General features: G+C 38.2%; 1 protein-coding gene across 1 annotated transcript in view; it reads left to right on the forward strand.

Moving 5' to 3' along the window:
* The first annotated feature begins 1,035 nt into the window (after positions 1-1,035).
* The window catches only part of dachb (dachshund b), a 133,667-nt gene continuing 107,864 nt past the window's right edge, over positions 1,036-26,838 (forward strand). Inside the window, 1 exon segment of the mRNA XM_045721440.2 lies at positions 1,036-1,714. Within this exon segment, the coding sequence (XP_045577396.2) occupies positions 1,149-1,714 (566 nt within the window). The 5' untranslated portion in view covers positions 1,036-1,148.

Below are 26,838 nucleotides of genomic sequence, written 5' to 3' on the forward strand. Positions count from 1 at the left end.
AAGCATCAGCTACTCTTCCCGGGGTCCACATGAAACATGACATAATACATGGTACAGATCATTATTAGACAAGGACTGAAATACATACCTTTAAAAAATGTCACACATAGCCTACATATCAGTACATAAACACAATACCTAGATCTAATATCACAGGAGGCTGTTGAGGGGAGGACGGCTCATAATACTGGCTGGAACAGAGCGAACGTAATGGCGTCAAACACCATGGAAACCATGGAAACCATGTGTTTGAGACCATTCCACTAATTCCGCTCCAGTCATTAGCACGAGCCCATCCTCCCTATTTAAGGTGCCACCAACCTCCTGTGTCTAACACAGTACCAGTCAAAAGTTTGGACTGGTACATAGTACATAGTACAGTAAAATTACAATACAATATTTATAAAATGGCTGTGTTTATTCACAGTCCCCTTTGTGCAGTAAGTTGTTCTTTTATCTGTTTTTTTAAATTTTTATCTGGTTCGGGAACCTTCAACACAAAAAGGTACCATGCACATTGAGTCGGTACCGGTACCCTCTGTATATCGCCTCATTATTGTTATTTTATTGTGTTACCTTTTTTTTCAACATTTTTCTTCATTTTTTATTTTAGTTTATTTTGTAAATATTTTCTATTTTCTTTAAAGCTACATTGTTGGTTAAGGGCTTGTAGGTAAGCTCTTCACGGTAAGCTCTACACGGTAAACTCTAAACGGTAAGCTCTACACGGTAAGCTCTACACGGTAAATTCTACACGGTAAGCTCTACACGGTAAACTCTAAACGGTAAGCTCTTCGCGGTAAGCTCTTCACGGTAAGCGCTTCACCGTAAAGCTCTTCACGGTAAACTCTACACAGTAAACTCTACACGGTAAGTGCTTCACGGTAAGCGCTTTACCTGTTGTATTCGGCGCAGGTGACTAATACAATGTGATTGGACCAATGACATCAGAAGCTGCGCTGTCTGGCGCATTGATTGGTCGGGTAGGCGGGTGTTGTGGTAACTAGTGACGACCAGGGTAGAGCGTGGGAAACGGAGAGAGAGAAGACCACAAGTTACAGACAGAGAGGGTGAGGAGACATTGTGAGGAGACAGGGTAGAGCACAAATAAGCGCCAGTGAGAGAGAGAGAAACAAGTGAAAGTGACCATGTCCACCACTATGGCTGTCTCGGCGACCCCTCCTGTCCTCTCACCCGGCCCAGGAGCACCTTCCTCCTTGGGAATATTCCGCTCCGACCCTATCTACACCGCCACAACCACCAGCCCTCATCCAGACTCCCCCTCCCCACGGCTCTCCACCACCGGACTCCTCAACCCCTTCCTACCCGGCTCAGGAGTCCCATCCGGTGGCTTGGGATTCACCAACACAGCGGTTTTTGGAGATCGAGGAATTTCCACCACTACAACCACAACAACCAGTGAGTGTAGAATGGTGGATGTACACGGAGTAAAAGTCGCCTCTTTCAGCGTCGGAGGACAGGACGACTTGATTTGTCTACCCCAAGTTTTTGACCTCTTTCTAAAACATCTCGTCGGCGGGCTTCATACCGTTTACACCAAGCTGAAACGCCTGGATATTTGTCCGGTTGTGTGTACTGTGTCGCAGGTCCGGGTCCTGAGGGGGCTCGGTGCGATCCAACCGGGAGTGAACCGCTGTAAGCTCATCTCCCGGCGAGACTTCGAGGCGCTCTACGCTGATTGCACCATTGCGAGGTAAGTTTTATATCTTATATTTCCATTTCTTTCTACATTAGGCTGTTGAACTAAGTTTTATATTTCTTTCTACATTAGGCTGTTGAACTAAGTTTTATATCTTATATTTACATTTCTTTCTACATTAGGCTGTTGAACTAAGTTTTATATCTTATATTTACATTTCTTTCTACATTAGGCTGTTGGACTAAGTTTTATATCTTATATTTACATTTCTTTCTACATTAGGCTGTTGAACTAAGTTTTATATCTTATGTTTATATTTCTTTCTACATTAGGCTGTTGAACTAAGTTTTATATCTTATGTTTACATATCTTTCTACATTAGGCTGTTGAACTAAGTTTTATATCTTATGTTTACATATCTTTCTACATTAGGCTGTTGAACTACGTTTTATATCTTATATTTACATTTCTTTCTACATTAGGCTGTTGGACTAAGTTTTATATCTTATGTTTACATTTCTTTCTACATTTGTATCTTCGATTATCGTAGTAAACTATTAGTAAATGGCATGCGACCATGTGTTCAATATCAGTGGGTGTAAATTACTAACGTTACTTAAGTCGTTATTTTTTTTGGGGGGGGGGGTGTATCTGTACTTTACTATTTATATTTCGGACAACTTTTACTGTTACTTCACTACATTCCTAAATAAAATAATGTACTTTTTACTCCATACATTTTCCCTGACACCCAAAAGTACTCGTTACATGTTGAATGCTTAGCAGGACAGGAAAATGGTCCAATTTACACAGTTATCAAGAGAACATCTCTGATCTGGTCACCTCTACTGCATCTGATCTGACAGACTCACTAAACACAAATGCTTCATTAGTAAATTATCTCTGAGTGTTGGAGTGTGCCCCAGGCTATCCTTAAATAAAAATACATTTCAACATTTTGCAATCTGGTTTGCTTAATATAAGGAATTTGAAATGATTTATACTTTTACTTCTGATACTTAAGTATATTTAAAACCAAATACTTTTAGTCTTTTACTCATGTAGTATTTTACTGGATGACTTTTACTTGAATCATTTTCTATTAAGGTATCTTTTTACTTTTACTCAAGTATGACAATTGAGTACTTTTTTTTATGCCAGAATTAGCTGATTATACTCTACTCCATGGAGAAGTCAGTCTCTGATAAACTGTGGAGCAGAGGCCAGGGTCTGTGGAATTCAACTCCAACTACATTGATTTGCCTAAGGTCACTACTTTAAAATTAATTTTTTTATTTTTTATTATGAAACGCTTACCTTGTAGCTATGTTTGTCCCCTCTCTGTAGTTGCGTGCCTTTCTATATTTGCTGAAATCCATACTTTTCCAATAAACGTGAAGCAAATACAACCACCAACTGTTTCCTTGTTGAGATTCAGTTGTCACATGTCCCATACATGTCCCATACATGTCCCTTTGTGTTGAGTTGCCATCTTAGAGCAGCTACAATGGGTGGTTGTATTGGATCGGAGACATCATGGCCACAGGGGCAGATTCGTCCTGTTAAAATGAAATATATAAAAAAATATATATTTATTGACGTCAAAAGTTTGGTCACACCTACTCATTCAATGTTTTTTCTTTCTTTATTTTTTTGGACTATTTTCTACATTGTAGAATAATAAGTGAAGACATCAAAACTATGAAATAACACATATGGAGTCATGTAGTAACCAAAAAAAATGTTTTAACAAATTTAAATCAAAATATATATATATTTTATATTTGAGATTCTTTAAAGTAGCCACCTTTTGCATTGATGACAGCTTTACACACTCTTGGCATTCCTGCTGGCAAGGTTAGTAGACTTTAGACAAACAAGCAATTGTAACGGCTGTTGAATGGAGTAGACCAAGGCGCGGCGTGGTTAGTGCTCATCATGAAATTTAATGGAAAATGACAACGCTTTACAACTAAACAAAAGACGAACAGCCAAACAGTTCTGTCAGGTAACAAATGACTAAACAGAAAATATTCACCCACAAGACCCCAAAGGAAAACAGGCTGCCTAAGTATGGCTCCCAATCAGCGACAACGATGTACAGCTGTCCCTGATTGAGAGCCATACCAGGCCAAAACAAAGAAATACAAAAACATAGAAAAAAGGACATAGAATGCTCACGCCCTGACCAACCAAAATAGAGATATAAAAGGTCAGGGCGTGACAGCAATAACTAAACGTACTAATACTCACATTCCTTTCAATCTTTTACCTAGATTTTAGCAGAGATGCACAGAAGCAAATGTATTTTATTTGAACTAAAGAACCACCAGTCAGGAGAATACAGACAGCTCAAGAGGTAATGCTTAGATAATGCAGACAAAAAAAAAATACATTTTTTTTGACATAGAATGAAGCATCATGATAATGGGTCTAGATTGCAGGAAAAAGCTGTTTCAGGTGTTTGACCAAGGCAAAATTCAACAAAACACACACACACACACACACACACACACACACACACACACACACACACACACACACACACACACACACACACACACACACACACACACACACACACACAAAAACATACACACATACACACACACACACAAAAACATACACACACACACAAAAACACACACATACACACACACACACACACACACACACACACACACACACACACACACACACACACACACACTGAAAACTGAGCATTAAATGTTGACACAAGTGGTTATGTAAACAAACTGAAACATAGTACTTTATCTTTAGCCTGAACTTTGTTTTTATCCTAAATAAAGAACTAACTTCTACAATATGTACCATTTAGGGGCGACCTGACCAAATTCACATAGAACTGTGTGTTATAGATGTGTCATTCTCATTGAAAGCAAGTCTAAGAAGCGTTAGATCTGTTCTATATGCGCTATTTCAATGCGTGACTTTTAAAAAAATTTTTTTTTAAAGTTTAGTTTTGGTTTTGTACACCAGCTTCAAACAGCTTAAAATACTATATTTATAGTTAGGGAAAATATATTTCACAGCGGTTTAGATGGTACAATGGTTCTTTACACTAAATTTGCTTGTTTTGTCACATAAACTGACTGGAATTAGGCAAACTATTAGAACGTTAGCAACCAGGAAATGACGGAGAGATTTCTGCACAGTGCCTCTTTAAACTGCTGCATGCTATTTAGTTCCATCTTGAACGCGATGTTTTGCATACATAAACGTTTATTTGACACTGTTAAAGTTTATCTAACAATAAACTTTTTAGTTGAAGCCATGACAGTCATAATTCTCCACTTGTTTTTACCAGGACGGGTCTATACAGTGTCATACACACACACACACACACACACACACACAGAGGAATGGATTTGTCAGTTTTAGTTAATCATTTGATCGGACAAGTAGAAACACAGTCGAGGGCCATTGTGCTGCAGCGCGTGGATTCCACAGGCCACAATGAAATTGACAGTTTTGTCATGCCTGTCTCTTCTCTTCTCTCATCTCCTATATATTTTGTTATTTTTCTGCTTTTGAAGAAAGCCCCAGATTGATTCCTTGGTTCGCATCGTGTTATTGTGTTGTCTTTCCAGATTGATTCCTTGGTTCGCATCGTGTTATTGTGTTGTCTTTCCAGATTGATTCCTTGGTTCGCATCGTGTTATTGTTGTCTTTCCAGATTGATTCCTTGGTTCGCATCGTGTTATTGTTGTCTTTCCAGATTGATTCCTTGGTTCGCATCGTGTTATTGTGTTGTCTTTCCAGATTGATTCCTTGGTTCGCATCGTGTTATTGTTGTCTTTCCAGATTGATTCCTTGGTTCGCATCGTGTTATTGTGTTGTCTTTCCAGATTGATTCCTTGGTTTGCATCGTGTTATTGTTGTCTTTCTAGATTGATTCCTTGGTTCGCATCGTGTTATTGTTGTCTTTCCAGATTGATTCCTTGGTTTGCATCATGTTATTGTTGTCTTTCCAGATTGATTCCTTGGTTCGCATCGTGTTATTGTTGTCTTTCCAGATTGATTCCTTGGTTCGCATCGTGTTATTGTTGTCTTTCCAGATTGATTCCTTGGTTCGCATCGTGTTATTGTGTTGTCTTTCCAGATTGATTCCTTGGTTCGCATCGTGTTATTGTTGTCTTTCCAGATTGATTCCTTGGTTCGCATCGTGTTATTGTTGTCTTTCCAGATTGATTCCTTGGTTCGCATCGTGTTATTGTTGTCTTTCCAGATTGATTCCTTGGTTCGCATCGTGTTATTGTGTTGTCTTTCTAGATTGATCCCTCGGTTCGCATCGTGTTATTGTTGTCTTTCCAGATTGATTCCTTGGTTCGCATCGTGTTATTGTTGTCTTTCCAGATTGATTCCTTGGTTCGCATCGTGTTATTGTTGTCTTTCTAGATTGATCCCTCGGTTCGCATCGTGTTATTGTGTTGTCTTTCCAGATTGATTCCTTGGTTCGCATCGTGTTATTGTGTTGTCTTTCTAGATTGATTCCTTGGTTTGCATCGTGTTATTGTTGTCTTTCCAGATTGATTCCTTGGTTCGCATCGTGTTATTGTTGTCTTTCCAGATTGATTCCTTGGTTCGCATCGTGTTATTGTTGTCTTTCCAGATTGATTCCTTGGTTCGCATCGTGTTATTGTTGTCTTTCCAGATTGATTCCTTGGTTCGCATCGTGTTATTGTTGTCTTTCCAGATTGATTCCTTGGTTCGCATCGTGTTATTGTTGTCTTTCCAGATTGATTCCTCGGTTCGCATCGTGTTATTGTGTTGTCTTTCCAGATTGATTCCTTGGTTTGCATCGTGTTATTGTGTTGTCTTTCCAGATTGATTCCTTGGTTCGCATCGTGTTATTGTTGTCTTTCCAGATTGATTCCTTGGTTCGCATCGTGTTATTGTGTTGTCTTTCCAGATTGATTCCTTGGTTCGCATCGTGTTATTGTTGTCTTTCCAGATTGATTCCTTGGTTCGCATCGTGTTATTGTGTTGTCTTTCCAGATTGATTCCTTGGTTCGCATCGTGTTATTGTTGTCTTTCCAGATTGATTCCTTGGTTCGCATCGTGTTATTGTTGTCTTTCCAGATTGATTCCTTGGTTCGCATCGTGTTATTGTTGTCTTTCCAGATTGATTCCTTGGTTCGCATCGTGTTATTGTGTTGTCTTTCCAGATTGATTCCTTGGTTCGCATCGTGTTATTGTTGTCTTTCCAGATTGATTCCTTGGTTCGCATCGTGTTATTGTTGTCTTTCTAGATTGATTCCTCGGTTCGCATCGTGTTATTGTTGTTCAATTTTTAGGGAAAATATTTTTGATGGGTCCCGTGTGGCTCAGTTGGTAGAGCATGGTGTTTGCAACGCAAGGGTTGTGGGTTCGATTCCCACGGGGGACCAGTACGGAGAAAAAAAACGTATGAAATGTATGTATTCACTACTGTAAGTCGTTCTGGATAAGAGCATCTGCTAAATGACTCAAATGTAAATTGATTCCTTGGTTCTAATGATCTTATTGTTGTTCAATTTTTCAATGTACATTATTATTAGGGATGCACGATATATCGGTGAACATATTGGAATCAGCCCAATACCGATGTTGGCATTTTTAGCTGATACCGGCCGATGTCTAGTTTAACGCCCCGAAGTACAAAACCGATGTCAAAGCTGTCGTGCATACCCTTTAACATGGGTACATGACGTAATGATGCCACGGAAATTCCTAAACTAGCCCACAATGTCTGCTGTGTGGCTCGTGTAGTCATTTGAAAGAGTCAGACAATTTTCTGCGAGACAACTCAAAGGCTAAATCCATTAAAGCCAAGATAATGGAATTCATTGCCCTTGACAATCAACCGTTCTCTGTCGTGGGTGATGTTGGCTTTCGCCGACTGGTCGAGCACCGGTTAACACTACCAAGTGCGCTATTTTTCAGATGTTGCCCTACAGGAGTTACACAGTAGTAGCGTCACTGCTATTATCTTCACAACATACATACTATGGAACGCCGTTTGGGTCTTTGCGTGTCAAAAAAGATACAGTAGCGCTGTCAAAGCTGTACAAAAAAAGTCAGCAAACAAGCAAACACCGGCCACGAACGATGTGTTTACAACACTGCGCTCGAAATAAAGCATAATTTGTTGGACCGCAACTTCTGGGGTAGTTAGCTTTAGCCTGGTACCTAGCTAGCACCAATACAACCAGCCTGAAAACAACGACCAGTAGAACCTGCAGTCATTTTCATTATTCTTAGCAATGATTTAGGAATCCTTGTAAGTATTAGCTAGGTTGCCACTTGTTGTTCACCTATTGAAATTGAACTTCAGTTCATGAAAATATACTGCTCAACAAAAATAAAGGGAACACTAAAATAACACATCCTAGATCTGAATGAATGAAATAATCTTATTAAATACTTTTTTCTTTACATAGTTGAATGTGCTGACAACAAAATCACACAAAAATAATCAATGGATATCCAATTTATCAACCCATGGAGGTCTGGATTTGGAGTCACACTCAAAATTAAAGTGGAAAACCACACTACAGGCTGATCCAACGTTGATGTAATGTCCTTAAAACAAGTCAAAATGAGGCTCAGTAGTGTGTGTGGCCTCCACGTGCCTGTATGCCCTCCCTACAATGCCTGGGCATGCTCCTGATGAGGTGGCGGATGGTCTCCTGAGGGATCTCCTCTCAGACCTGGACTAAAGCATCCGCCAACTCCTGGACAGTCTGTGGTGCAACGTGGCGTTGGTGGATGGAGCGAGACATGATGTCCCAGATGTGCTCAATTGGATTCAGGTCTGGGGAACGGGCGGGCCAGTCCATAGCATCAATGCCTTCCTCTTGCAGGAACTGCTGACACACTCCAGCCACATGAGGTCTTGCATTGTCTTGCATTAGGAGGAACCCAGGGCCAACCGCACCAGCATATGGTCTCACAAGGGGTCTGAGGATCTCATCTCGGTACCTAATGGCAGTCAGGCTACCTCTGGCGAGCACATGGAGGGCTGTGCGGCCCCCCCAAAGAAATGCCACCCCACACCATGACTGACCCACCGCCAAACCGGTCATGCTGGAGGATGTTGCAGGCAGCAGAACGTTCTCCACGGCGTCTCCAGACTCTGTCACGTCTGTCACGTGCTCAGTGTGAACCTGCTTTCATCTGTGAAGAGCACAGGGCGCCAGTGGCGAATTTGCCAATCTTGGTGTTCTCTGGCAAATGCCAAACATCCTGCACGGTGTTGGGCTGTAAGCACAACCCCCACCTGTGGACGTCGGGCCCTCATACCACCCTCATGGAGTCTGTTTCTGACCGTTTGAGCAGACACATGCACATTTGTGGCCTGCTGGAGGTCATTTTGCAGGGCTCTGGCAGTGCTTCTCCTGCTCCTCCTTGCAGAAAGGCGGAGGTAGCGGTCCTGCTGCTGGGTTGTTGCCCTCCTACGGCCTCCTCCACGTCTCCTGATGTACTGGCCTGTCTCCTGGTAGCGCCTCCATGCTCTGGACACTACGCTGACAGACACAGCAAACCTTCTTGCCACAGCTCGCATTGATGTGCCATCCTGGATGAGCTGCACTACCTGAGCCACTTGTGTGGGTTGTAGACTCCGTCTCATGCTACCACTAGAGTGAAAGCACCGCCAGCATTCAAAAGTGACCAAAATATCAGCCAGGAAGCTTAGGAACTGAGAAGTGGTCTGTGGTCCCCACCTGCAGAACCACTCCTTTATTGGGGGTGTCTTGCTAATTGCCTATAATTTCCACCTGTTGTCTATTCCATTTGCACAACAGCATGTGAAATGTATTGTCAATCAGTGTTTGCTTCCTAAGTGGACAGTTTGATTTCACAGAAGTGTGATTGACTTGGAGTTACATTGTGTTGTTTAAGTGTTCCATTTATTTTTTTGAGCAGTGTAAATAGCTAGCCAGCTACTTAACCCTGTTGCCTAAAGCTAACGTTATAAGCAGCCAGCTAGCTTCATCTGGCTAATGAGGCTCGACCGGACCGGGTTATGTGTTGTGAAGCTAGCCACAATAAGGATTAGCCACAATAGTGGAATTTGTGGTTTTCCTTCAAAATAGAAGTTTGTCATTGAGAGTGATGCAAATGAATACAAATAGTAGAATTATGCCATACTTTTATTTTGAAGGCTAACCGCAAAGTCCACTATTGTGGCTAATCCTTATTGTGGCTAGCTTCACATAGATGGGTCCGACCACCATTAATCAAATAAGGACTGTCTTGTAAATTAGGGTTATTTTAGATGATGACACCTAGCTAGATAGTTAGCTAGCTAACTAGAATTGTTGACTTGCATAAAGCTGGAAAGGGTTACAAAAGTATCTCTAAAAGCCTTGATGTTCATCAGTCCACGGTAAGACTAATTGTCTATAAATGGAGAAAGTTCATCACTGTTGCTACTCTCCCTAGGAGTGGCCATCCTGCAAAAATGACTTCAAGAGCACAGAGCAGAATGCTCAATGAGGTTAAGAAGAATCCTAGAGTGTCAGCTAAAGACTTACAGAAATCTCTGGAAGATGCTAACATCTCTGTTGACGAGTCTACGATACGTAAAACACTAAACAAGAATGGTGTTCATGGGAGGACACCACGGAAGAAGCCACTGCTGTCCAATAAAAACCATTGCTGCATGTCTGAAGTTCACAAAAGTGCACCTGGATGTTCCACAGCGCTACTGGCAAAATATTCTTTGGACAGATGAAACTACATTTGAGTTTTTTGGAAGGATCACACAACACTATGTGGAGAAAAAAAGGCACAGCACACCAACATCAAAACCTCATCCCAACTGTAAAGTATGGTGGAGGGAGCATCATGGTTTGGGGCTGCTTTGCTGCCTCAGGGCCTGGACAGCTTGGTATCATTGACGGAAGTCAAAAGTCATAGTCAATCGATCAATAATACAATAATACTTTTAGAAAACATGTTTATTTTTAATTTACAATCTTTTTGTGAAACATCACAGCACAGTTGGAAAAATATATGGAAAATAGAAATCCCAAATGGATGGTGTTAAGAGATAGATGGGAGGGGTTGAATGGAGCTGAAGGGTGGGATTAATAACAACAAGATAACTAATGTAAAACATATATAGGGTCAGAACCTTTGTGGAAGAAATAGATGGGAGGGGTTGAGGTTAGAGGAAGGAGTATAACCAAACTAAATATAACTATTGTAAAATATACTGTGTCCATAAAATGTACATAGTATGTATAAACTGGAAGTAGAAGCCAAAGCATTGTTGTGCTATAGTTTACTCCAATTAGGGGAGGGGAGGTAGGATTAGAAAGTAATAAAGAAAAATATATTTAAAAAAAAGATAAATTTATATGTTGGAAAAGCATTCCGGGTGAAGCTGGTTGAGAGAATGCCGAGAGTGAGCAATGAGCTGTCGCCCACTCTTAGCTATGATGTGGGCGTGCCCCAAGGGTCAATACTGGGGCCCCTCCTTTTCAGCCTGTACATTAATGATCTGCCTTCTGTCTGTACTGGGTCTGAAGTTCAAATGTATGCAGATGATACAGTGATATATGTGCATGCAAAGAGCAAACAACAAGCTGCACAAGAACTCACTACTGTAATGGTCCAGGTTACAAAGTGGCTCAGTGACTCGTGTTTGCATCTCAATGTGGAAAAAACTGTCTTTATGTTCTTCACAAAGAGGGCAACAGATGCTACTGAGCCAGATGTCTATGTGTCAGGGGAGAAGCTCCAGGTGGTATCTGATTTTAACTACCTTGGCATCACACTTGATTCCAACCTCTCTTTTAAAAAGCAGGTGAAAAATGTAACTCAAATAACCAAATTCAACCTAGCTAATTTCCGATTTATTCGAAATTGTTTGACTACAGAGGTAGCAAAACTGTACTTCAAATCTATGATACTTCCCCACTTAACATACTGCTTGACTAGTTGGGCCCAAGCTTGCTGTACAACATTAAAACCTATTCAGTCTGTCTACAAACAGGCTCTCAAAGTGCTTGATAGGAAGCCCAATAGCCATCATCACTGTTACATCCTCAGAAAGCATGAGCTCCTGAGTTGGGAAAATCTTGTGCAATACATCGACGCATGTCTTGTATTCAAGATCCTAAATGGCCTGGCTCCCCCTCCACTCAGTATTTTTGTTAAACAGAAAACCCTAACATATGGCAGCAGATCCACAAGGTCTGCCATGAGAGGTGACTGTATAGTTCCCTTAAGGAAAAGCACCTTTAGTAAATCTGCTTTCTCTGTGAGAGCTTCCCATGTCTGGAATACACTGCCATCAGACACACATAACTGCACCACATATCACACTTTCACAAAATGCATGAAGACATGGCTAAAGGTCAATCAGACTTGTGAACATAATCCCTAGCTGTGTATTGCCGCTTTCCATGTTGTCTGTTGTCTGTAGCTTGTGAGGTGTGGAAACACTTTGTTGCTTTTATGGATTTTGTCTTGTTGCTTTTTGTCCTATGTTGCTCTGTCTGTATGCTATGTCTTGCTTGTCCAATGTTGCTCTGTCTGTATGCTACGTCTTGCTTGTCCTATGTTGCTCTGTCTGTATGCTACATCTTGCTTGTCCAATGTTGCTCTGTCTGTATGCTACATCTTGCTTGTCCTATGTTGCTCTGTCTTTATGCTACATCTTGCTTGTCCTATGTTTCTCTGTCTGTATGCTACATCTTGCTTGTCCTATGTTGTTCTGTCGGTATGCTACATCTTGCTTGTCCTATGTTGCTCTGTCTGTATGCTACATCTTGCTTGTCCTATGTTGTTCTGTCGGTATGCTACATCTTGCTTGTCCTATGTTGTTCTGTCTGTATGCTACATCTAGCTTGTCCTATGTTACTCTGTCTGTATGCTACATCTTGCTTGTCCTATGTTGCTCTGCGTGTGCTCCCTGCTCAATGATTGTCTGTATTGGAATGGTTTTTAATAACCTGCCCAGGGACTGTGGTTGAAAATTAGCCGGCTGGCTAAAACCGGCACTTTTACTGAAACGTTGATTAATGTACACTGTCCCTGCAAAAATAAAATAAACTCAAACTCAAGGCATCAGGTGGCTACTTTGAAGAATCTAAAATATATTTTGATATGCTGAACACTTTTTTTAGTTACTACATGATTCCATATGTGTTATTTCATAATTTTGATGTCTTCACTATTATTCCACAATGTAGAAAATAGTACAAATAAAGACAACCTTGTAATGAGTAGGTGTGTCCAAACGTTTGATTGGTACTGTATATATTTGCCAGAAAAATATATGGGGGGATTGGAAATGATGCAGACAATTACATTGAGGAAGGTACAATCTATCTGCAATAGTAAAGCTGATCAACCCCCTAAAAAAAAAAAGGAAAACAATTATAATGCCTGGATCGGGGTGAAGAGGCGACTCCTGGATGCTGGCCTTCTAGGCAGAGTTCCTCTGTCCAGTCTCAACGTCAACAGTGAAGAGGCGACTCCTGGATGCTGGCCTTCTAGGCAGAGTTCCTCTGTCCAGTCTCAACGTCAACAGTGAAGAGGCGACTCCGGGATGCCGGCCTTCTAGGCAGAGTTCCTCTGTCCAGTCTCAACGTCAACAGTGAAGAGGCGACTCCGGGATGCCGGCCTTCTAGGCAGAGTTCCTCTGTCCAGTCTCAACGTCAACAGTGAAGAGGCGACTCCGGGATGCCGGCCTTCTAGGCAGAGTTCCTCTGTCCAGTCTCAACGTCAACAGTGAAGAGGCGACTCCGGGATGCCGGCCTTCTAGGCAGAGTTCCTCTGTCCAGTCTCAACGTCAACAGTGAAGAGGCGACTCCGGGATGCTGGTCTTCTAGGCAGAGTTCCTCTGTCCAGTCTCAACGTCAACAGTGAAGAGGCGACTCCGGGATGCCGGCCTTCTAGGCAGAGTTCCTCTGTCCAGTCTCAACGTCAACAGTGAAGAGGCGACTCCGGGATGCTGACCTTCTAGGCAGAGTTCCTCTGTCCAGTGTCTGTGTTCTTTTGCCCATCTTAATCTTTTCTTTTTATTGGCCAGTCTGAGATATGGCTTTTTCTTTGCAACTCTGCCTAGAAGGCCAGCATCCCAGAGTCGCCTCTTCACTGTTGCCGTTGAGACTGGTGTTTTGCGGGTACTATTTAATGAAGCTGCCAGTTGAGGACTTGTGAGGCGTTTGTTTCTCCAACTAGACACTCTAATGTACTTGTCCTCTTGCTCAGTTGTGCACCGGAGCCTCCCACTCCTCTTTCTATTCTGGTTAGAGCCAGTTTGCGCTGTTCTGTGAAGGGAGTATCACACAGCGTTGTATGAGATCTTCAGTTTCTTGGCTATTTCTCTCATGGAATAGTCTTCATTTCTCAGAACAAGAATAGACTGACGAGTTTCAGAAGAAATGTATTTGTTTCTGGCCATTTTGAGCCTGTATTCGAACCCACAAATGCTGATGCTCCAGATACTCAACTAGTCTAAAGAAGGCTAGTTTTATTGCTTCTTTAATGAGAACAAAAGTTTTCAGCTGTGCTAACATAATCTAATGATCAATTATCCTTTTAAAATGATAAACTTGGATTAGCTAACACAACGTGCCATTGGAACACAGGAGTGATGGTTGCTGATAATGGGCCTCTGTTCGCCTATGTAGATATTCCATAAAAAATCTGCCGTTTCCAGCTACAATAGTCATTTACAACATTAACAATGTCTACACTGTATTTCTGATCAATTTGATGTTATTTTAATGGACAAAAAAAAAGTGCTTTTCTTTCAAAAAAATAACAAGGACATTTCTAAGTGACCCCCAAACTTTTGAACAGTAGTGTGTATATATATATATTTCCCCCCCCTCAAAATAATATATGGGGGAAATGGAAATGATGCAGACAACTTTATTGATGTAAGCTACAATCTATCTGCTATATTAAAGCTGATCTTCTCCCTAAAAAAAAAGACAAAATAAAATAAGTGTGGTTTATTCTAATAATCAAATTAGTGACGCACCACGTGATTAGGTGTCTGTCGCCACATATCCAGCGTAGATTAGTTCGGTATTTTACTCGGCAACGCTTATTTACATAATTTAGTGTAGTCCCAAATGGCATTCTATATTCCCTACATAGTGCACTACTTTTGACCAGAGCCCTATCGGCCATTTGGGTTGCAATCCGTTACACATTTTAGGACCTCATTTAATTTATTCTGTTTACGTGGAAATAATGAAGAAAATGAACACTCTCTTTCTGTTCAGTCGCGGTAATGTCACCGTTTTACGCACGTAGGTACTCAGGGAACACACACTGATCACGTCATGTCGTGTTCCTGAATAATAGTTAACATTAACTAGCTCCCACGCTCACCCCGGGAGTCACATTCTGGCATTAGTTAAGAAGTGAGAAGCAGAGGGGGGTGGAAGAGAAGATAAGAGAGGAACAGAGAAGAGAAGGACAGGGAAGAGAAGAGGGGGACAGGGAAGAGAAGGACAGGGAAGAGAAGAGGGGGACAGAGAAGAGAAGGACAGGGAAGAGAAGAGGGGGACAGAGAAGAGGGGGACAGGGAAGAGAAGGACAGAGAAGAGAAGAGGGGGACAGAGAAGAGAAGGACAGGGAAGAGAAGAGGGGGACAGGGAAGAGAAGGACAGGGAAGAGAAGAGGGGGACAGAGAAGAGGGGGACAGGGAAGAGAAGGACAGGGAAGAGAAGAGGGGGACAGAGAAGAGAAGGACAGGGGAGAGAAAAGGGAGACAGGGAAAAGACGAGAGGGACAGAGAAGAGAAGGACAGGGAAGAGAAGAGGGGGACAGAGAAGAGAAGGACAGGGAAGAGAAGAGGGGGACAGAGAAGAGAAGGACAGGGAAGAGAAGAGGGGGACAGAGAAGAGAAGGACAGAGAAGAGAAGAGGGGGACAGAGAAGAGAAGGACAGAGAAGAGAAGAGGGGGACAGAGAAGAGAAGGACAGAGAAGAGAAGAGGGGGACAGAGAAGAGAAGGACAGAGAAGAGAAGAGGGGGACAGAGAAGAGAAGGACAGAGAAGAGAAGAGGGGGACAGAGAAGAGAAGGACAGAGAAGAGAAGAGGGGGACAGAGAAGAGAAGGACAGGGAAGAGAAGAGGGGGACAGAGAAGAGAAGGACAGAGAAGAGAAGAGGGGGACAGAGAAGAGAAGGACAGAGAAGAGAAGAGGGGGACAGAGAAGAGAAGGACAGAGAAGAGAAGAGGGGGACAGAGAAGAGAAGGACAGGGAAGAGAAGAGGGGGACAGAGAAGAAGAGAACCAGGAAGAACTCCATAAGTAGGTCCTCCAATGACCAAGATGGCGCCTTACTAAAAGAGAGTTTATTTTTACTTTATTTAATGAAATGTATCCTCTATCATTTCTTAAAACCGATAAGAACTTTTGAACATCAGATTGGCAGTTACTAACCTAAATTCTGGAGAGAGAGAGAGAGAGAGAGAGAGAGAGAGAGAGAGACTATTTTATGACTTCATCTGCAGATTGTTTTATTCGTTTATTGCGATCACTTGTTCTTTTACTATTTTGGTGCCTAGGCTCATCAAACTGCTAAATGACTTGGGGACTGACTGCACACACACACACACACATACACTGCACTTAGTAGACTGGCTGGAAATGTGCATTAAAGAGCTTCCCTTGTGGCTCAGTTGGTAGAGCATGGTGTTTGCAATGCCAGCATGGTGTGTGGGTTCGAGTCCCACGGAGGGCCAGTACAAAAATAATAAAAAAAAATAAATGCATGAAATGTATGCATTCACTACTGTAAGTCGCTCTGGATAAGAGCATCTGCTAAATGACTAAAATGTAAATATCTCCAGTCCAACGTCAGTGAATCTGTCCTTCCTGTCCTCCTCCCCATTACTTGGTGTAGAAGTAACAAAGGCTTGGGGTCAATTCTGTGTCAATTCAGAGAGTAAAACCAATTCCAAATATTCCTAATTGAAGAGATTTGTAATTTCAGTGTACTTCCTGAATTGAAATGACCTTTAACCCTGGAGAAACTAGCAGTGGTGTTTAAAAAGTACCCAATAGTCATATTTGGTTTTAAAAATACTTAAATATACATAAGTAAATGTAATTGCTAAAATATACTTAAGTATCAAAAGTAAATGTATAAATCATTTACAATTCCTAATTTTAAGCTAACCGTATAGCACCATTTGCTTGTTTTTTTTATATGTATTTATTAATGAAAAGCCAGGGGTACACCATTTACAAAAGAAGCATGTGTGTTTAGTGAGTCCTCCAGATCAGAGGCATTAGGGATGACCAGGGATGTTCTCTGTTTAGTGAGTCCTCCAGATCAGAGGCATTAGGGATGACCAGGGATGTTCTCTGTTTAGTGAGTCCTCCAGATCAGAGACAGTAGAGATGACCAGGGATGTTCTCTGTTTAGTGAGTCCTCCAGATCAGAGGCAGTAGGGATGACCAGGGATGTTCTCTGTTTAGTGAGTCCACCAGATCAGAGGCAGTAGGGATGACCAGGGATGTTCTCTGTTTAGTGAGTCCTCCAGATCAGAGGCAGTAGGGATGACCAGGGATGTTCTCTGTTTAGTGAGTCCTCCAGATCAGAGGCAGTAGGAATGACCAGGGATGTTCTCTGTTTAGTGAGTCCTCCAGATCAGAGGCAGTAGGGATGACCAGGGATGTTCTCTGTTTAGTGAGTCCTCCAGATCAGAGGCAGTAGGGATGACCAGCGATGTTCTCTGTTTAGCGAGTCCTCCAGATCAGAGGCAGTAGGGATGACCAGGGATGTTCTCTTGATAAGTGTGTGAATTGGGCCAGTTTCCTGTCCTGCTAAACATTCAAAATGTAACCAGTACTTTTGGGTGTCAGGGAAAATGTACGGAGTAAAAAGTACATTATTTAATTTAGGAATGTAGTGAAGAAACAGTAACAAAAATATAAATAGTAAAGTACAGATACCCCCCCCCCCCAAAAAAACGACTTTAGTAGTACTTTAAAGTATTTTTACTAAAGTACTTTACACCATTGGACGTTAGTGATGTCTGTTGTCTGTGTGTGTTCACGTGTTTATAGTCATTCTGCTTCTATGTCATATTCAATATTCATATTTAATTCATAAAGAAACATGATTCTGGTTTCAGTGATAGAAACAGCCAGTTATACTTTAGGGACAATCGTGTGTGTGTGTGTGTGTGTGTGTGTGTGTGTGTGTGTGTGTGTGTGTGTGTGTGTGTGTGTGTGTGTGTGTGTGTGTGTGTGTGTGAATCCTGGGAGGGTGTAGTACGATAGAGTTTTGAACTGTACAACCACTTCTGAAACAGTAGCTTTAATCTAACGTCTGAATGTAATGATGGACAGCTTGTGTGTGTGTTTCCTGACGATTAATAAATTCATGGTCATTGGCTTTCACCACGGTAACCACCGAGGTCGGCATGGCAAACTGTCAGCGAGGGGGGGGGGGGGGGGGGGGGTAGACAGGGAGAGAGAAGATAGATTAGAGAGAGACAGGAGAGATGGATGAGAGAGGGAGAGCAGGAGAGAAGAAGAAAGAGACAGCAGAGATGGATGGGAGAGCAGGAGAGAAGAAGATGGATGAGAGGGGGAGAGCAGGAGAGCAGGAGAGAAGATAGATGAGAGATGGATGAGAGAGGGAGAGCAGGAGAGAAGAAGATGGATGAGAGAGAGACAGGATAGATAGAGGAGAGAGAGACAGGAGAGATAGAGGAGAGAGAGACAGGAGAGATAGAGGAGAGAGAGACAGGAGAGATGGATAGTCTTCAGATGATTTTGGGAAAGCAGGCCAGAGGGCTAAAGCACTCTTTCAAAGATAACGGAGAAGAAAGAGAGGGATGAGGGAGGAGAGAAAGACGGAGGGAACTTGGGGAATAAAAAAAAAATGTGTTGATTTTACAAAGAAACAGAGAGAAAACGATTAGATCAGCAGATTAAAGGTAGAAAACAGCAGAGAGGCTGAATGTGAAAAAAAAGGTGTGGACACTATAGCGTAAAATAAGTCGTTTATTAGTGTTACCTAAGTGTGTGTGTGTGTGTGTGTGTGTGTGTGTGTGTGTGTGTGTGTGTGTGTGTGTGTGTGTGTGTGTGTGTGTGTGTGTGTGTGTGTGTGTGTGTGTGTGTGTGTGTGTGTGTGTTTTATAGGTGTTGTAAATTTCAAGGCAGGTGATTTTTATCATCTTATTCACACCGGAGCAGATGGCATCATAACGAACACACATTCTATTGGTCCATATTTAACACATTCTATTGGTCCATATTTAACACATTCTATTGGTCCATATTTAACAGATGTTATTGGTCCATATTTAACAGATGTTATTGGTCACATATTTAACAGATGTTATTGGTCCATACACATATTTAACAGATGTTATTGGTCCATATTTTACCGATGTTATTGGTCCATACACATATTTAACAGATGTTATTGGTCCATATTTTACAGATGTTATTGGTCCATACACATATTTAACAGATGTTATTGGTCCATATTTAACAGATGTTATTGGTCCATATTTAACAGATGTTATTGGTCCATATTTAACAGATGTTATTGGTCCATACACATATTTAACAGATGTTATTGGTCCATACACATATTTAACAGATGTTATTGGTCCATACACATATTTAACAGATGTTATTGGTCCATACACATATTTAACAGATGTTATTGGTCCATATTTATCAGATGTTATTGGTCCATATTTAGCAGATGTTATTGGTCCATATTTAACAGATTTTATTGGTCCATACACATATTTAACAGATGTTATTGGTCCATATTTAACAGATGTTATTGGTCACATATTTAACAGATGTTATTGGTCCATACACATATTTAACAGATGTTATTGGTCCATATTTTACAGATGTTATTGGTCCATATTTTACAGATGTTATTGGTCCATACACATATTTAACAGATGTTATTGGTCCATATTTAACAGATGTTATTGGTCCATATTTAACAGATGTTATTGGTCCATACACATATTTAACAGATGTTATTGGTCCATATTTTACAGATGTTATTGGTCCATACACATATTTAACAGATGTTATTGGTCCATATTTAACAGATGTTATTGGTCCATACACATATTTAACAGATGTTATTGGTCCATATTTAACAGATGTTATTGGTCCATACACATATTTAACAGATGTTATTGGTCCATACACATATTTAACAGATGTTATTGGTCCATACACATATTTTACAGATGTTATTGGTCCATACACATATTTAACAGATGTTATTGGTCCATACACATATTTAACAGATGTTATTGGTCCATATTTATCAGATGTTATTGGTCCATATTTATCAGATGTTATTGGTCCATATTTAACAGATTTTATTGGTCCATACACATATTTAACAGATGTTATTGGTCCATATTTAACAGATGTTATTGGTCACATATTTAACAGATGTTATTGGTCCATACACATATTTAACAGATGTTATTGGTCCATATTTTACAGATGTTATTGGTCCATATTTTACAGATGTTATTGGTCCATATTTTACAGATGTTATTGGTCCATACACATATTTAACAGATGTTATTGGTCCATATTTAACAGATGTTATTGGTCCATATTTAACAGATGTTATTGGTCCATACACATATTTAACAGATGTTATTGGTCCATATTTAACAGATGTTATTGGTCCATACACATATTTAACAGATGTTATTGGTCCATACACATATTTAACAGATGTTATTGGTCCATATTTAACAGATGTTATTGGACCATATTTAACAGATGTTATTGGTCCATATTTAACAGATGTTATTGGTCCATATTTAACAGATGTTATTGGTCCATACACATATTTAACAGACGTTATTGGTCCATACACATATTTAACAGATGTTATTGGTCCATACACATATTTAACAGATGTTATTGGTCCATATACATATTTAACAGATGTTATTGGTCCATATACATATTTAACAGATGTTATTGGTCCATATTTATCAGATGTTATTGGTCCATATTTAACAGATGTTATTGGTCCATATTTTTACAGATGTTATTGGTCCATACACATATTTAACAGATGTTATTGGTCCATATTTAACAGATGTTATTGGTCCATACACATATTTAACAGATGTTATTGGTCCATATTTAACAGGATGTTATTGGTCCATATTTAATTGATGTTATTGGTCCATATTTAACAGATGTTATTGGTCCATATTTAACAGATGTTATTGGTCCATATTTAACAGATGATATTGGTCATATATTTAACAGATGTCATTGGTCTATATATTTAACAGATGTTACTGGTCCATATTTTACAGATGTTATTGGTCAAATATTTAACAGATGTTATTGGTCCATATTTAACAGATGTTATTGGTCCATACACATATTTAACAGATGTTATTGGTCCATACACATATTTAACAGATGTTATTGGTCCATATTTAACAGATGTTATTGGTCCATACACATATTTAACAGATGTTATTGGTCCATATTTAACAGATGTTATTGGTCCATATTTAACAGATGTTATTGGTCCATATTTAACAGATGTTATTGGTCACATATTTAACAGATGTTATTGGTCCATACACATATTTAACAGATGTTATTGGTCCATATTTAACAGATGTTATTGGTCACATATTTAACAGATGTTATTGGTCCATACACATATTTAAAAGATGTTATTGGTCCATATTTAACAGATGTTATTGGTCAATAACCATATTTAACAGATGTTATTGGTCCATACACATATTTAACAGATGTTATTGGTCCATATTTAACAGTTGTTATTGGTCCATATTTAACAGATGTTATTGGTCCATACACATATTTAACAGATGTTATTGGTCCATACACATATTTTACAGATGTTATTGGTCCATACACATATTTAACAGATGTTATTGGTCCATACACATATTTAACAGATGTTATTGGTCCATACACATATTTAACAGATGTTATTGGTCCATATTTAACAGATGTTATTGGTCCATATTTAACAGGTGTTATTGGTCCATATTTAACAGATGTTATTGGTCCATACACATATTTAACAGATGTTATTGGTCCATACACATATTTAACAGATGTTATTGGTCCATACACATATTTAACAGATGTTATTGGTCCATATTTAACAGATGTTATTGGTCCATATTTAACAGATGTTATTGGTCACATATTTAACAGATGTTATTGGTCCATACACATATTTAACAGATGTTATTGGTCCATATTTAACAGATGTTATTGGTCCATATTTAACAGATGTTATTGGTCCATACACATATTTAACAGATGTTATTGGTCCATACACATATTTAACAGATGTTATTGGTCCATACACATATTTAACAGATGTTATTGGTCCATACACATATTTAACAGATGTTATTGGTCCATATTTATCAGATGTTATTGGTCCATATTTAACAGATGTTATTGGTCCATATTTAACAGATGTTATTGGTCCATATTTAACAGATGTTATTGGTCCATATTTTTACAGATGTTATTGGTCCATATTTAACAGATGTTATTGGTCCATATTTAACAGATGTTATTGGTCCATATTTAACAGGTGTTATTGGTCCATATTTAATAGATGTTATTGGTCCATATTTAATTGATGTTATTGGTCCATATTTAACAGATGTCATTGGTCCATATTTAACAGATGTTATTGGTCCATATTTAACAGATGATATTGGTCATATATTTAACAGATGTCATTGGTCATATATTTAACAGATGTTACTGGTCCATATTTTACAGATGTTATTGGTCAAATATTTAACAGATGTTATTGGTCCATATTTAACAGATGTTATTGGTCCATACACATATTTAACAGATGTTATTGGTCCATACACATATTTAACAGATGTTATTGGTCCATATTTAACAGATGTTATTGGTCCATACACATATTTAACAGATGTTATTGGTCCATATTTAACAGATGTTATTGGTCCATATTTAACAGATGTTATTGGTCCATATTTAACAGATGTTATTGGTCACATATTTAACAGATGTTATTGGTCCATACACATATTTAACAGATGTTATTGGTCCATATTTAACAGATGTTATTGGTCACATATTTAACAGATGTTATTGGTCCATACACATATTTAAAAGATGTTATTGGTCCATATTTAACAGATGTTATTGGTCAATAACCATATTTAACAGATGTTATTGGTCCATACACATATTTAACAGATGTTATTGGTCCATATTTAACTGATGTTATTGGTCCATATTTAACAGATGTTATTGGTCCATACACATATTTAACAGATGTTATTGGTCCATACACATATTTTACAGATGTTATTGGTCCATACACATATTTAACAGATGTTATTGGTCCATACACATATTTAACAGATGTTATTGGTCCATACACATATTTAACAGATGTTATTGGTCCATATTTAACAGATGTTATTGGTCCATATTTAACAGGTGTTATTGGTCCATATTTAACAGATGTTATTGGTCCATACACATATTTAACAGATGTTATTGGTCCATACACATATTTAACAGATGTTATTGGTCCATACACATATTTAACAGATGTTATTGGTCCATACACATATTTAACAGATGTTATTGGTCCATATTTAACAGATGTTATTGGTCCATATTTAACAGATGTTATTGGTCCATACACATATTTAACAGATGTTATTGGTCCATACACATATTTAACAGATGTTATTGGTCCATATTTAACAGATGTTATTGGTCCATATTTAACAGATGTTATTGGTCACATATTTAACAGATGTTATTGGTCCATACACATATTTAACAGATGTTATTGGTCCATATTTAACAGAAATTATTGGTCCATACACATATTTAACAGATGTTATTGGTCCATACACATATTTAACAGATGTTATTGGTCCATACACATATTTAACAGATGTTATTGGTCCATACACATATTTAACAGATGTTATTGGCCTCCATATTTATCAGATGTTATTGGTCCATATTTAACAGATGTTATTGGTCCATATTTAACAGATGTTATTGGTCCATATTTAACAGATGTTATTGGTCCATATTTTTACAGATGTTATTGGTCCATATTTTTACAGATGTTATTGGTCCATATTTTACAGATGTTATTGGTCAAATATTTAACAGATGTTATTGGTCCATATTTAACAGATGTTATTGGTCCATACACATATTTAACAGATGTTATTGGTCCATACACATATTTAACAGATGTTATTGGTCCATATTTAACAGATGTTATTGGTCCATACACATATTTAACAGATGTTATTGGTCCATATTTAACAGATGTTATTGGTCCATATTTAACAGATGTTATTGGTCCATATTTAACAGATGTTATTGGTCCATATTTAACAGATGTTATTGGTCACATATTTAACAGATGTTATTGGTCCATACACATATTTAACAGATGTTATTGGTCCATACACATATTTAACAGATGTTATTGGTCCATACACATATTTAACAGATGTTATTGGTCCATACACATATTTAACAGATGTTATTGGTCCATATTTAACAGATGTTATTGGTCCATATTTAACAGATGTTATTGGTCCCATATTTAACAGATGTTATTGGTCCATATTTAACAGATGTTATTGGTCCATACACATATTTAACAGATGTTATTGGTCCATATTTAACAGATGTTATTGGTCCATATTTAACAGATGTTATTGGTCCATATTTAACAGATGTTATTGGCCTCACATATTTAACAGATGTTATTGGTCCATACACATATTTAACAGATGTTATTGGTCCATACACATATTTAACAGATGTTATTGGTCCATACACATATTTAACAGATGTTATTGGTCCATACACATATTTAACAGATGTTATTGGTCCTATATTTAACAGATGTTATTGGTCCATATTTAACAGATGTTATTGGTCCATATTTAACAGATGTTATTGGTCAAATATTTAACAGATGTTATTGGTCCATATTTAACAGATGTTATTGGTCCATACACATATTTAACAGATGTTATTGGTCCCACACGGAGGCCATATTTAACAGATGTTATTGGTCCATACACATATTTAACAGATGTTATTGGTCCATATTTAACAGATGTTATTGGTCCATATTTAACAGATGTTATTGGTCCATATTTAACAGATGTTATTTGTCCATATTTAACAGATGTTATTGGTCACATATTTAACAGATGTTATTGGTCCATACACATATTTAACAGATGTTATTGGTCCATATTTAACAGATGTTATTGGTCACATATTTAACAGATGTTATTGGTCCATACACATATTTAAAAGATGTTATTGGTCCATATTTAACAGATGTTATTGGTCAATAAACATATTTAACAGATGTTATTGGTCCATACACATATTTAACAGATGTTATTGGTCCATATTTAACAGATGTTATTGGTCCATATTTAACAGATGTTATTGGTCCATACACATATTTAACAGATGTTATTGGTCACATATTTAACAGATGTTGTTGGTCCATATTTAACAGATGTTGTTGGTCCATATTTAACAGATGTTATTGGTCCATACACATATTTAACAGATGTTATTGGTCACATATTTATCAGATGTTATTGGTCCATATTTAACAGATGTTATTGGTCCATATTTAACAGATGTTATTGGTCACATATTTAACAGATGTTATTGGTCCATACACATATTTAACAGATGTTATTGGTCCATACCCATATTTAACAGATGTTATTGGTCCATATTTAACAGATGTTATTGGTCACATATTTAACAGATGTTATTGGTCAAATATTTAACAGATGTTATTGGTCCATATTTAACAGATGTTATTGGTCCATACACATATTTAACAGATGTTATTGGTCCATATTTAACAGATGTTATTGGTCCATACACATATTTAACAGATGTTATTGGTCCATACACATATTTAACAGATGTTATTGGTCCATATTTAACAGATGTTATTGGTCACATATTTAACAGATGTTATTGGTCCATACACATATTTAACAGATGTTATTGGTCCATATTTAACAGATGTTATTGGTCACATATTTAACAGATGTTATTGGTCCATACACATATTTAACAGATGTTATTGGTCCATATTTAACAGATGTTATTGGTCCATATTTAACAGATGTTATTGGTCCATATTTAACAGATGTTATTGGTCACATATTTAACAGATGTTATTGGTCACATATTTAACAGATGTTATTGGTCCATACACATATTTAACAGATGTTATTGGTCCATATTTAACAGATGTTATTGGTCCATACACATATTTAACAGATTTTATTGGTCCATATTTAACAGATGTTATTGGTCACATTTTTAACAGATGTTATTGGTCCATACACATATTTAACAGATGTTATTGGTCCATATTTAACAGATGTTATTGGTCCATATTTAACAGATGTTATTGGTCCATATTTAACAGATGTTATTGGTCACATATTTAACAGATGTTATTGGTCACATATTTAACAGATGTTATTGGTCACATATTTAACAGATGTTAATTGTCCATACACATATTTAACAGATGTTATTGGTCCATATTTAACAGATGTTATTGGTCCATACACATATTTAACAGATGTTATTGGTCCATATTTAACAGATGTTATTGGTCACATATTTAACAGATGTTATTGGTCCATACACATATTTAACAGATGTTATTGGTCCATATTTAACAGATGTTATTGGTCCATATTTAACAGATGTTATTGGTCCATATTTAACAGATGTTATTGGTCCATATTTAACAGATGTTATTGGTCCATATTTAACAGATGTTATTGGTCCATATTTAACAGATGTTATTGGTCCATATTTAACAGATGTTATTGGTCCATACACATATTTAACAGATGTTATTGGTCCATATTTAACAGATGTTATTGGTCCATACACATATTTAACAGATGTTATTGGACCATATTTAACAGATGTTATTGGTCCATATTTTACAGATGTTATTGGTCCATATTTAACAGATGTTATTGGTCACATATTTAACAGATGTTATTGGTCCATACACATTTAAAAGATGTTATTGGTCCATATTTAACAGATGTTATTGGTCAATAACATATT

This window comes from Salmo salar, chromosome 07, assembly GCF_965601325.2.
Source record: "Salmo salar chromosome 07, fSalSal1, whole genome shotgun sequence".
Taxonomy (NCBI): domain Eukaryota; kingdom Metazoa; phylum Chordata; class Actinopteri; order Salmoniformes; family Salmonidae; genus Salmo; species Salmo salar.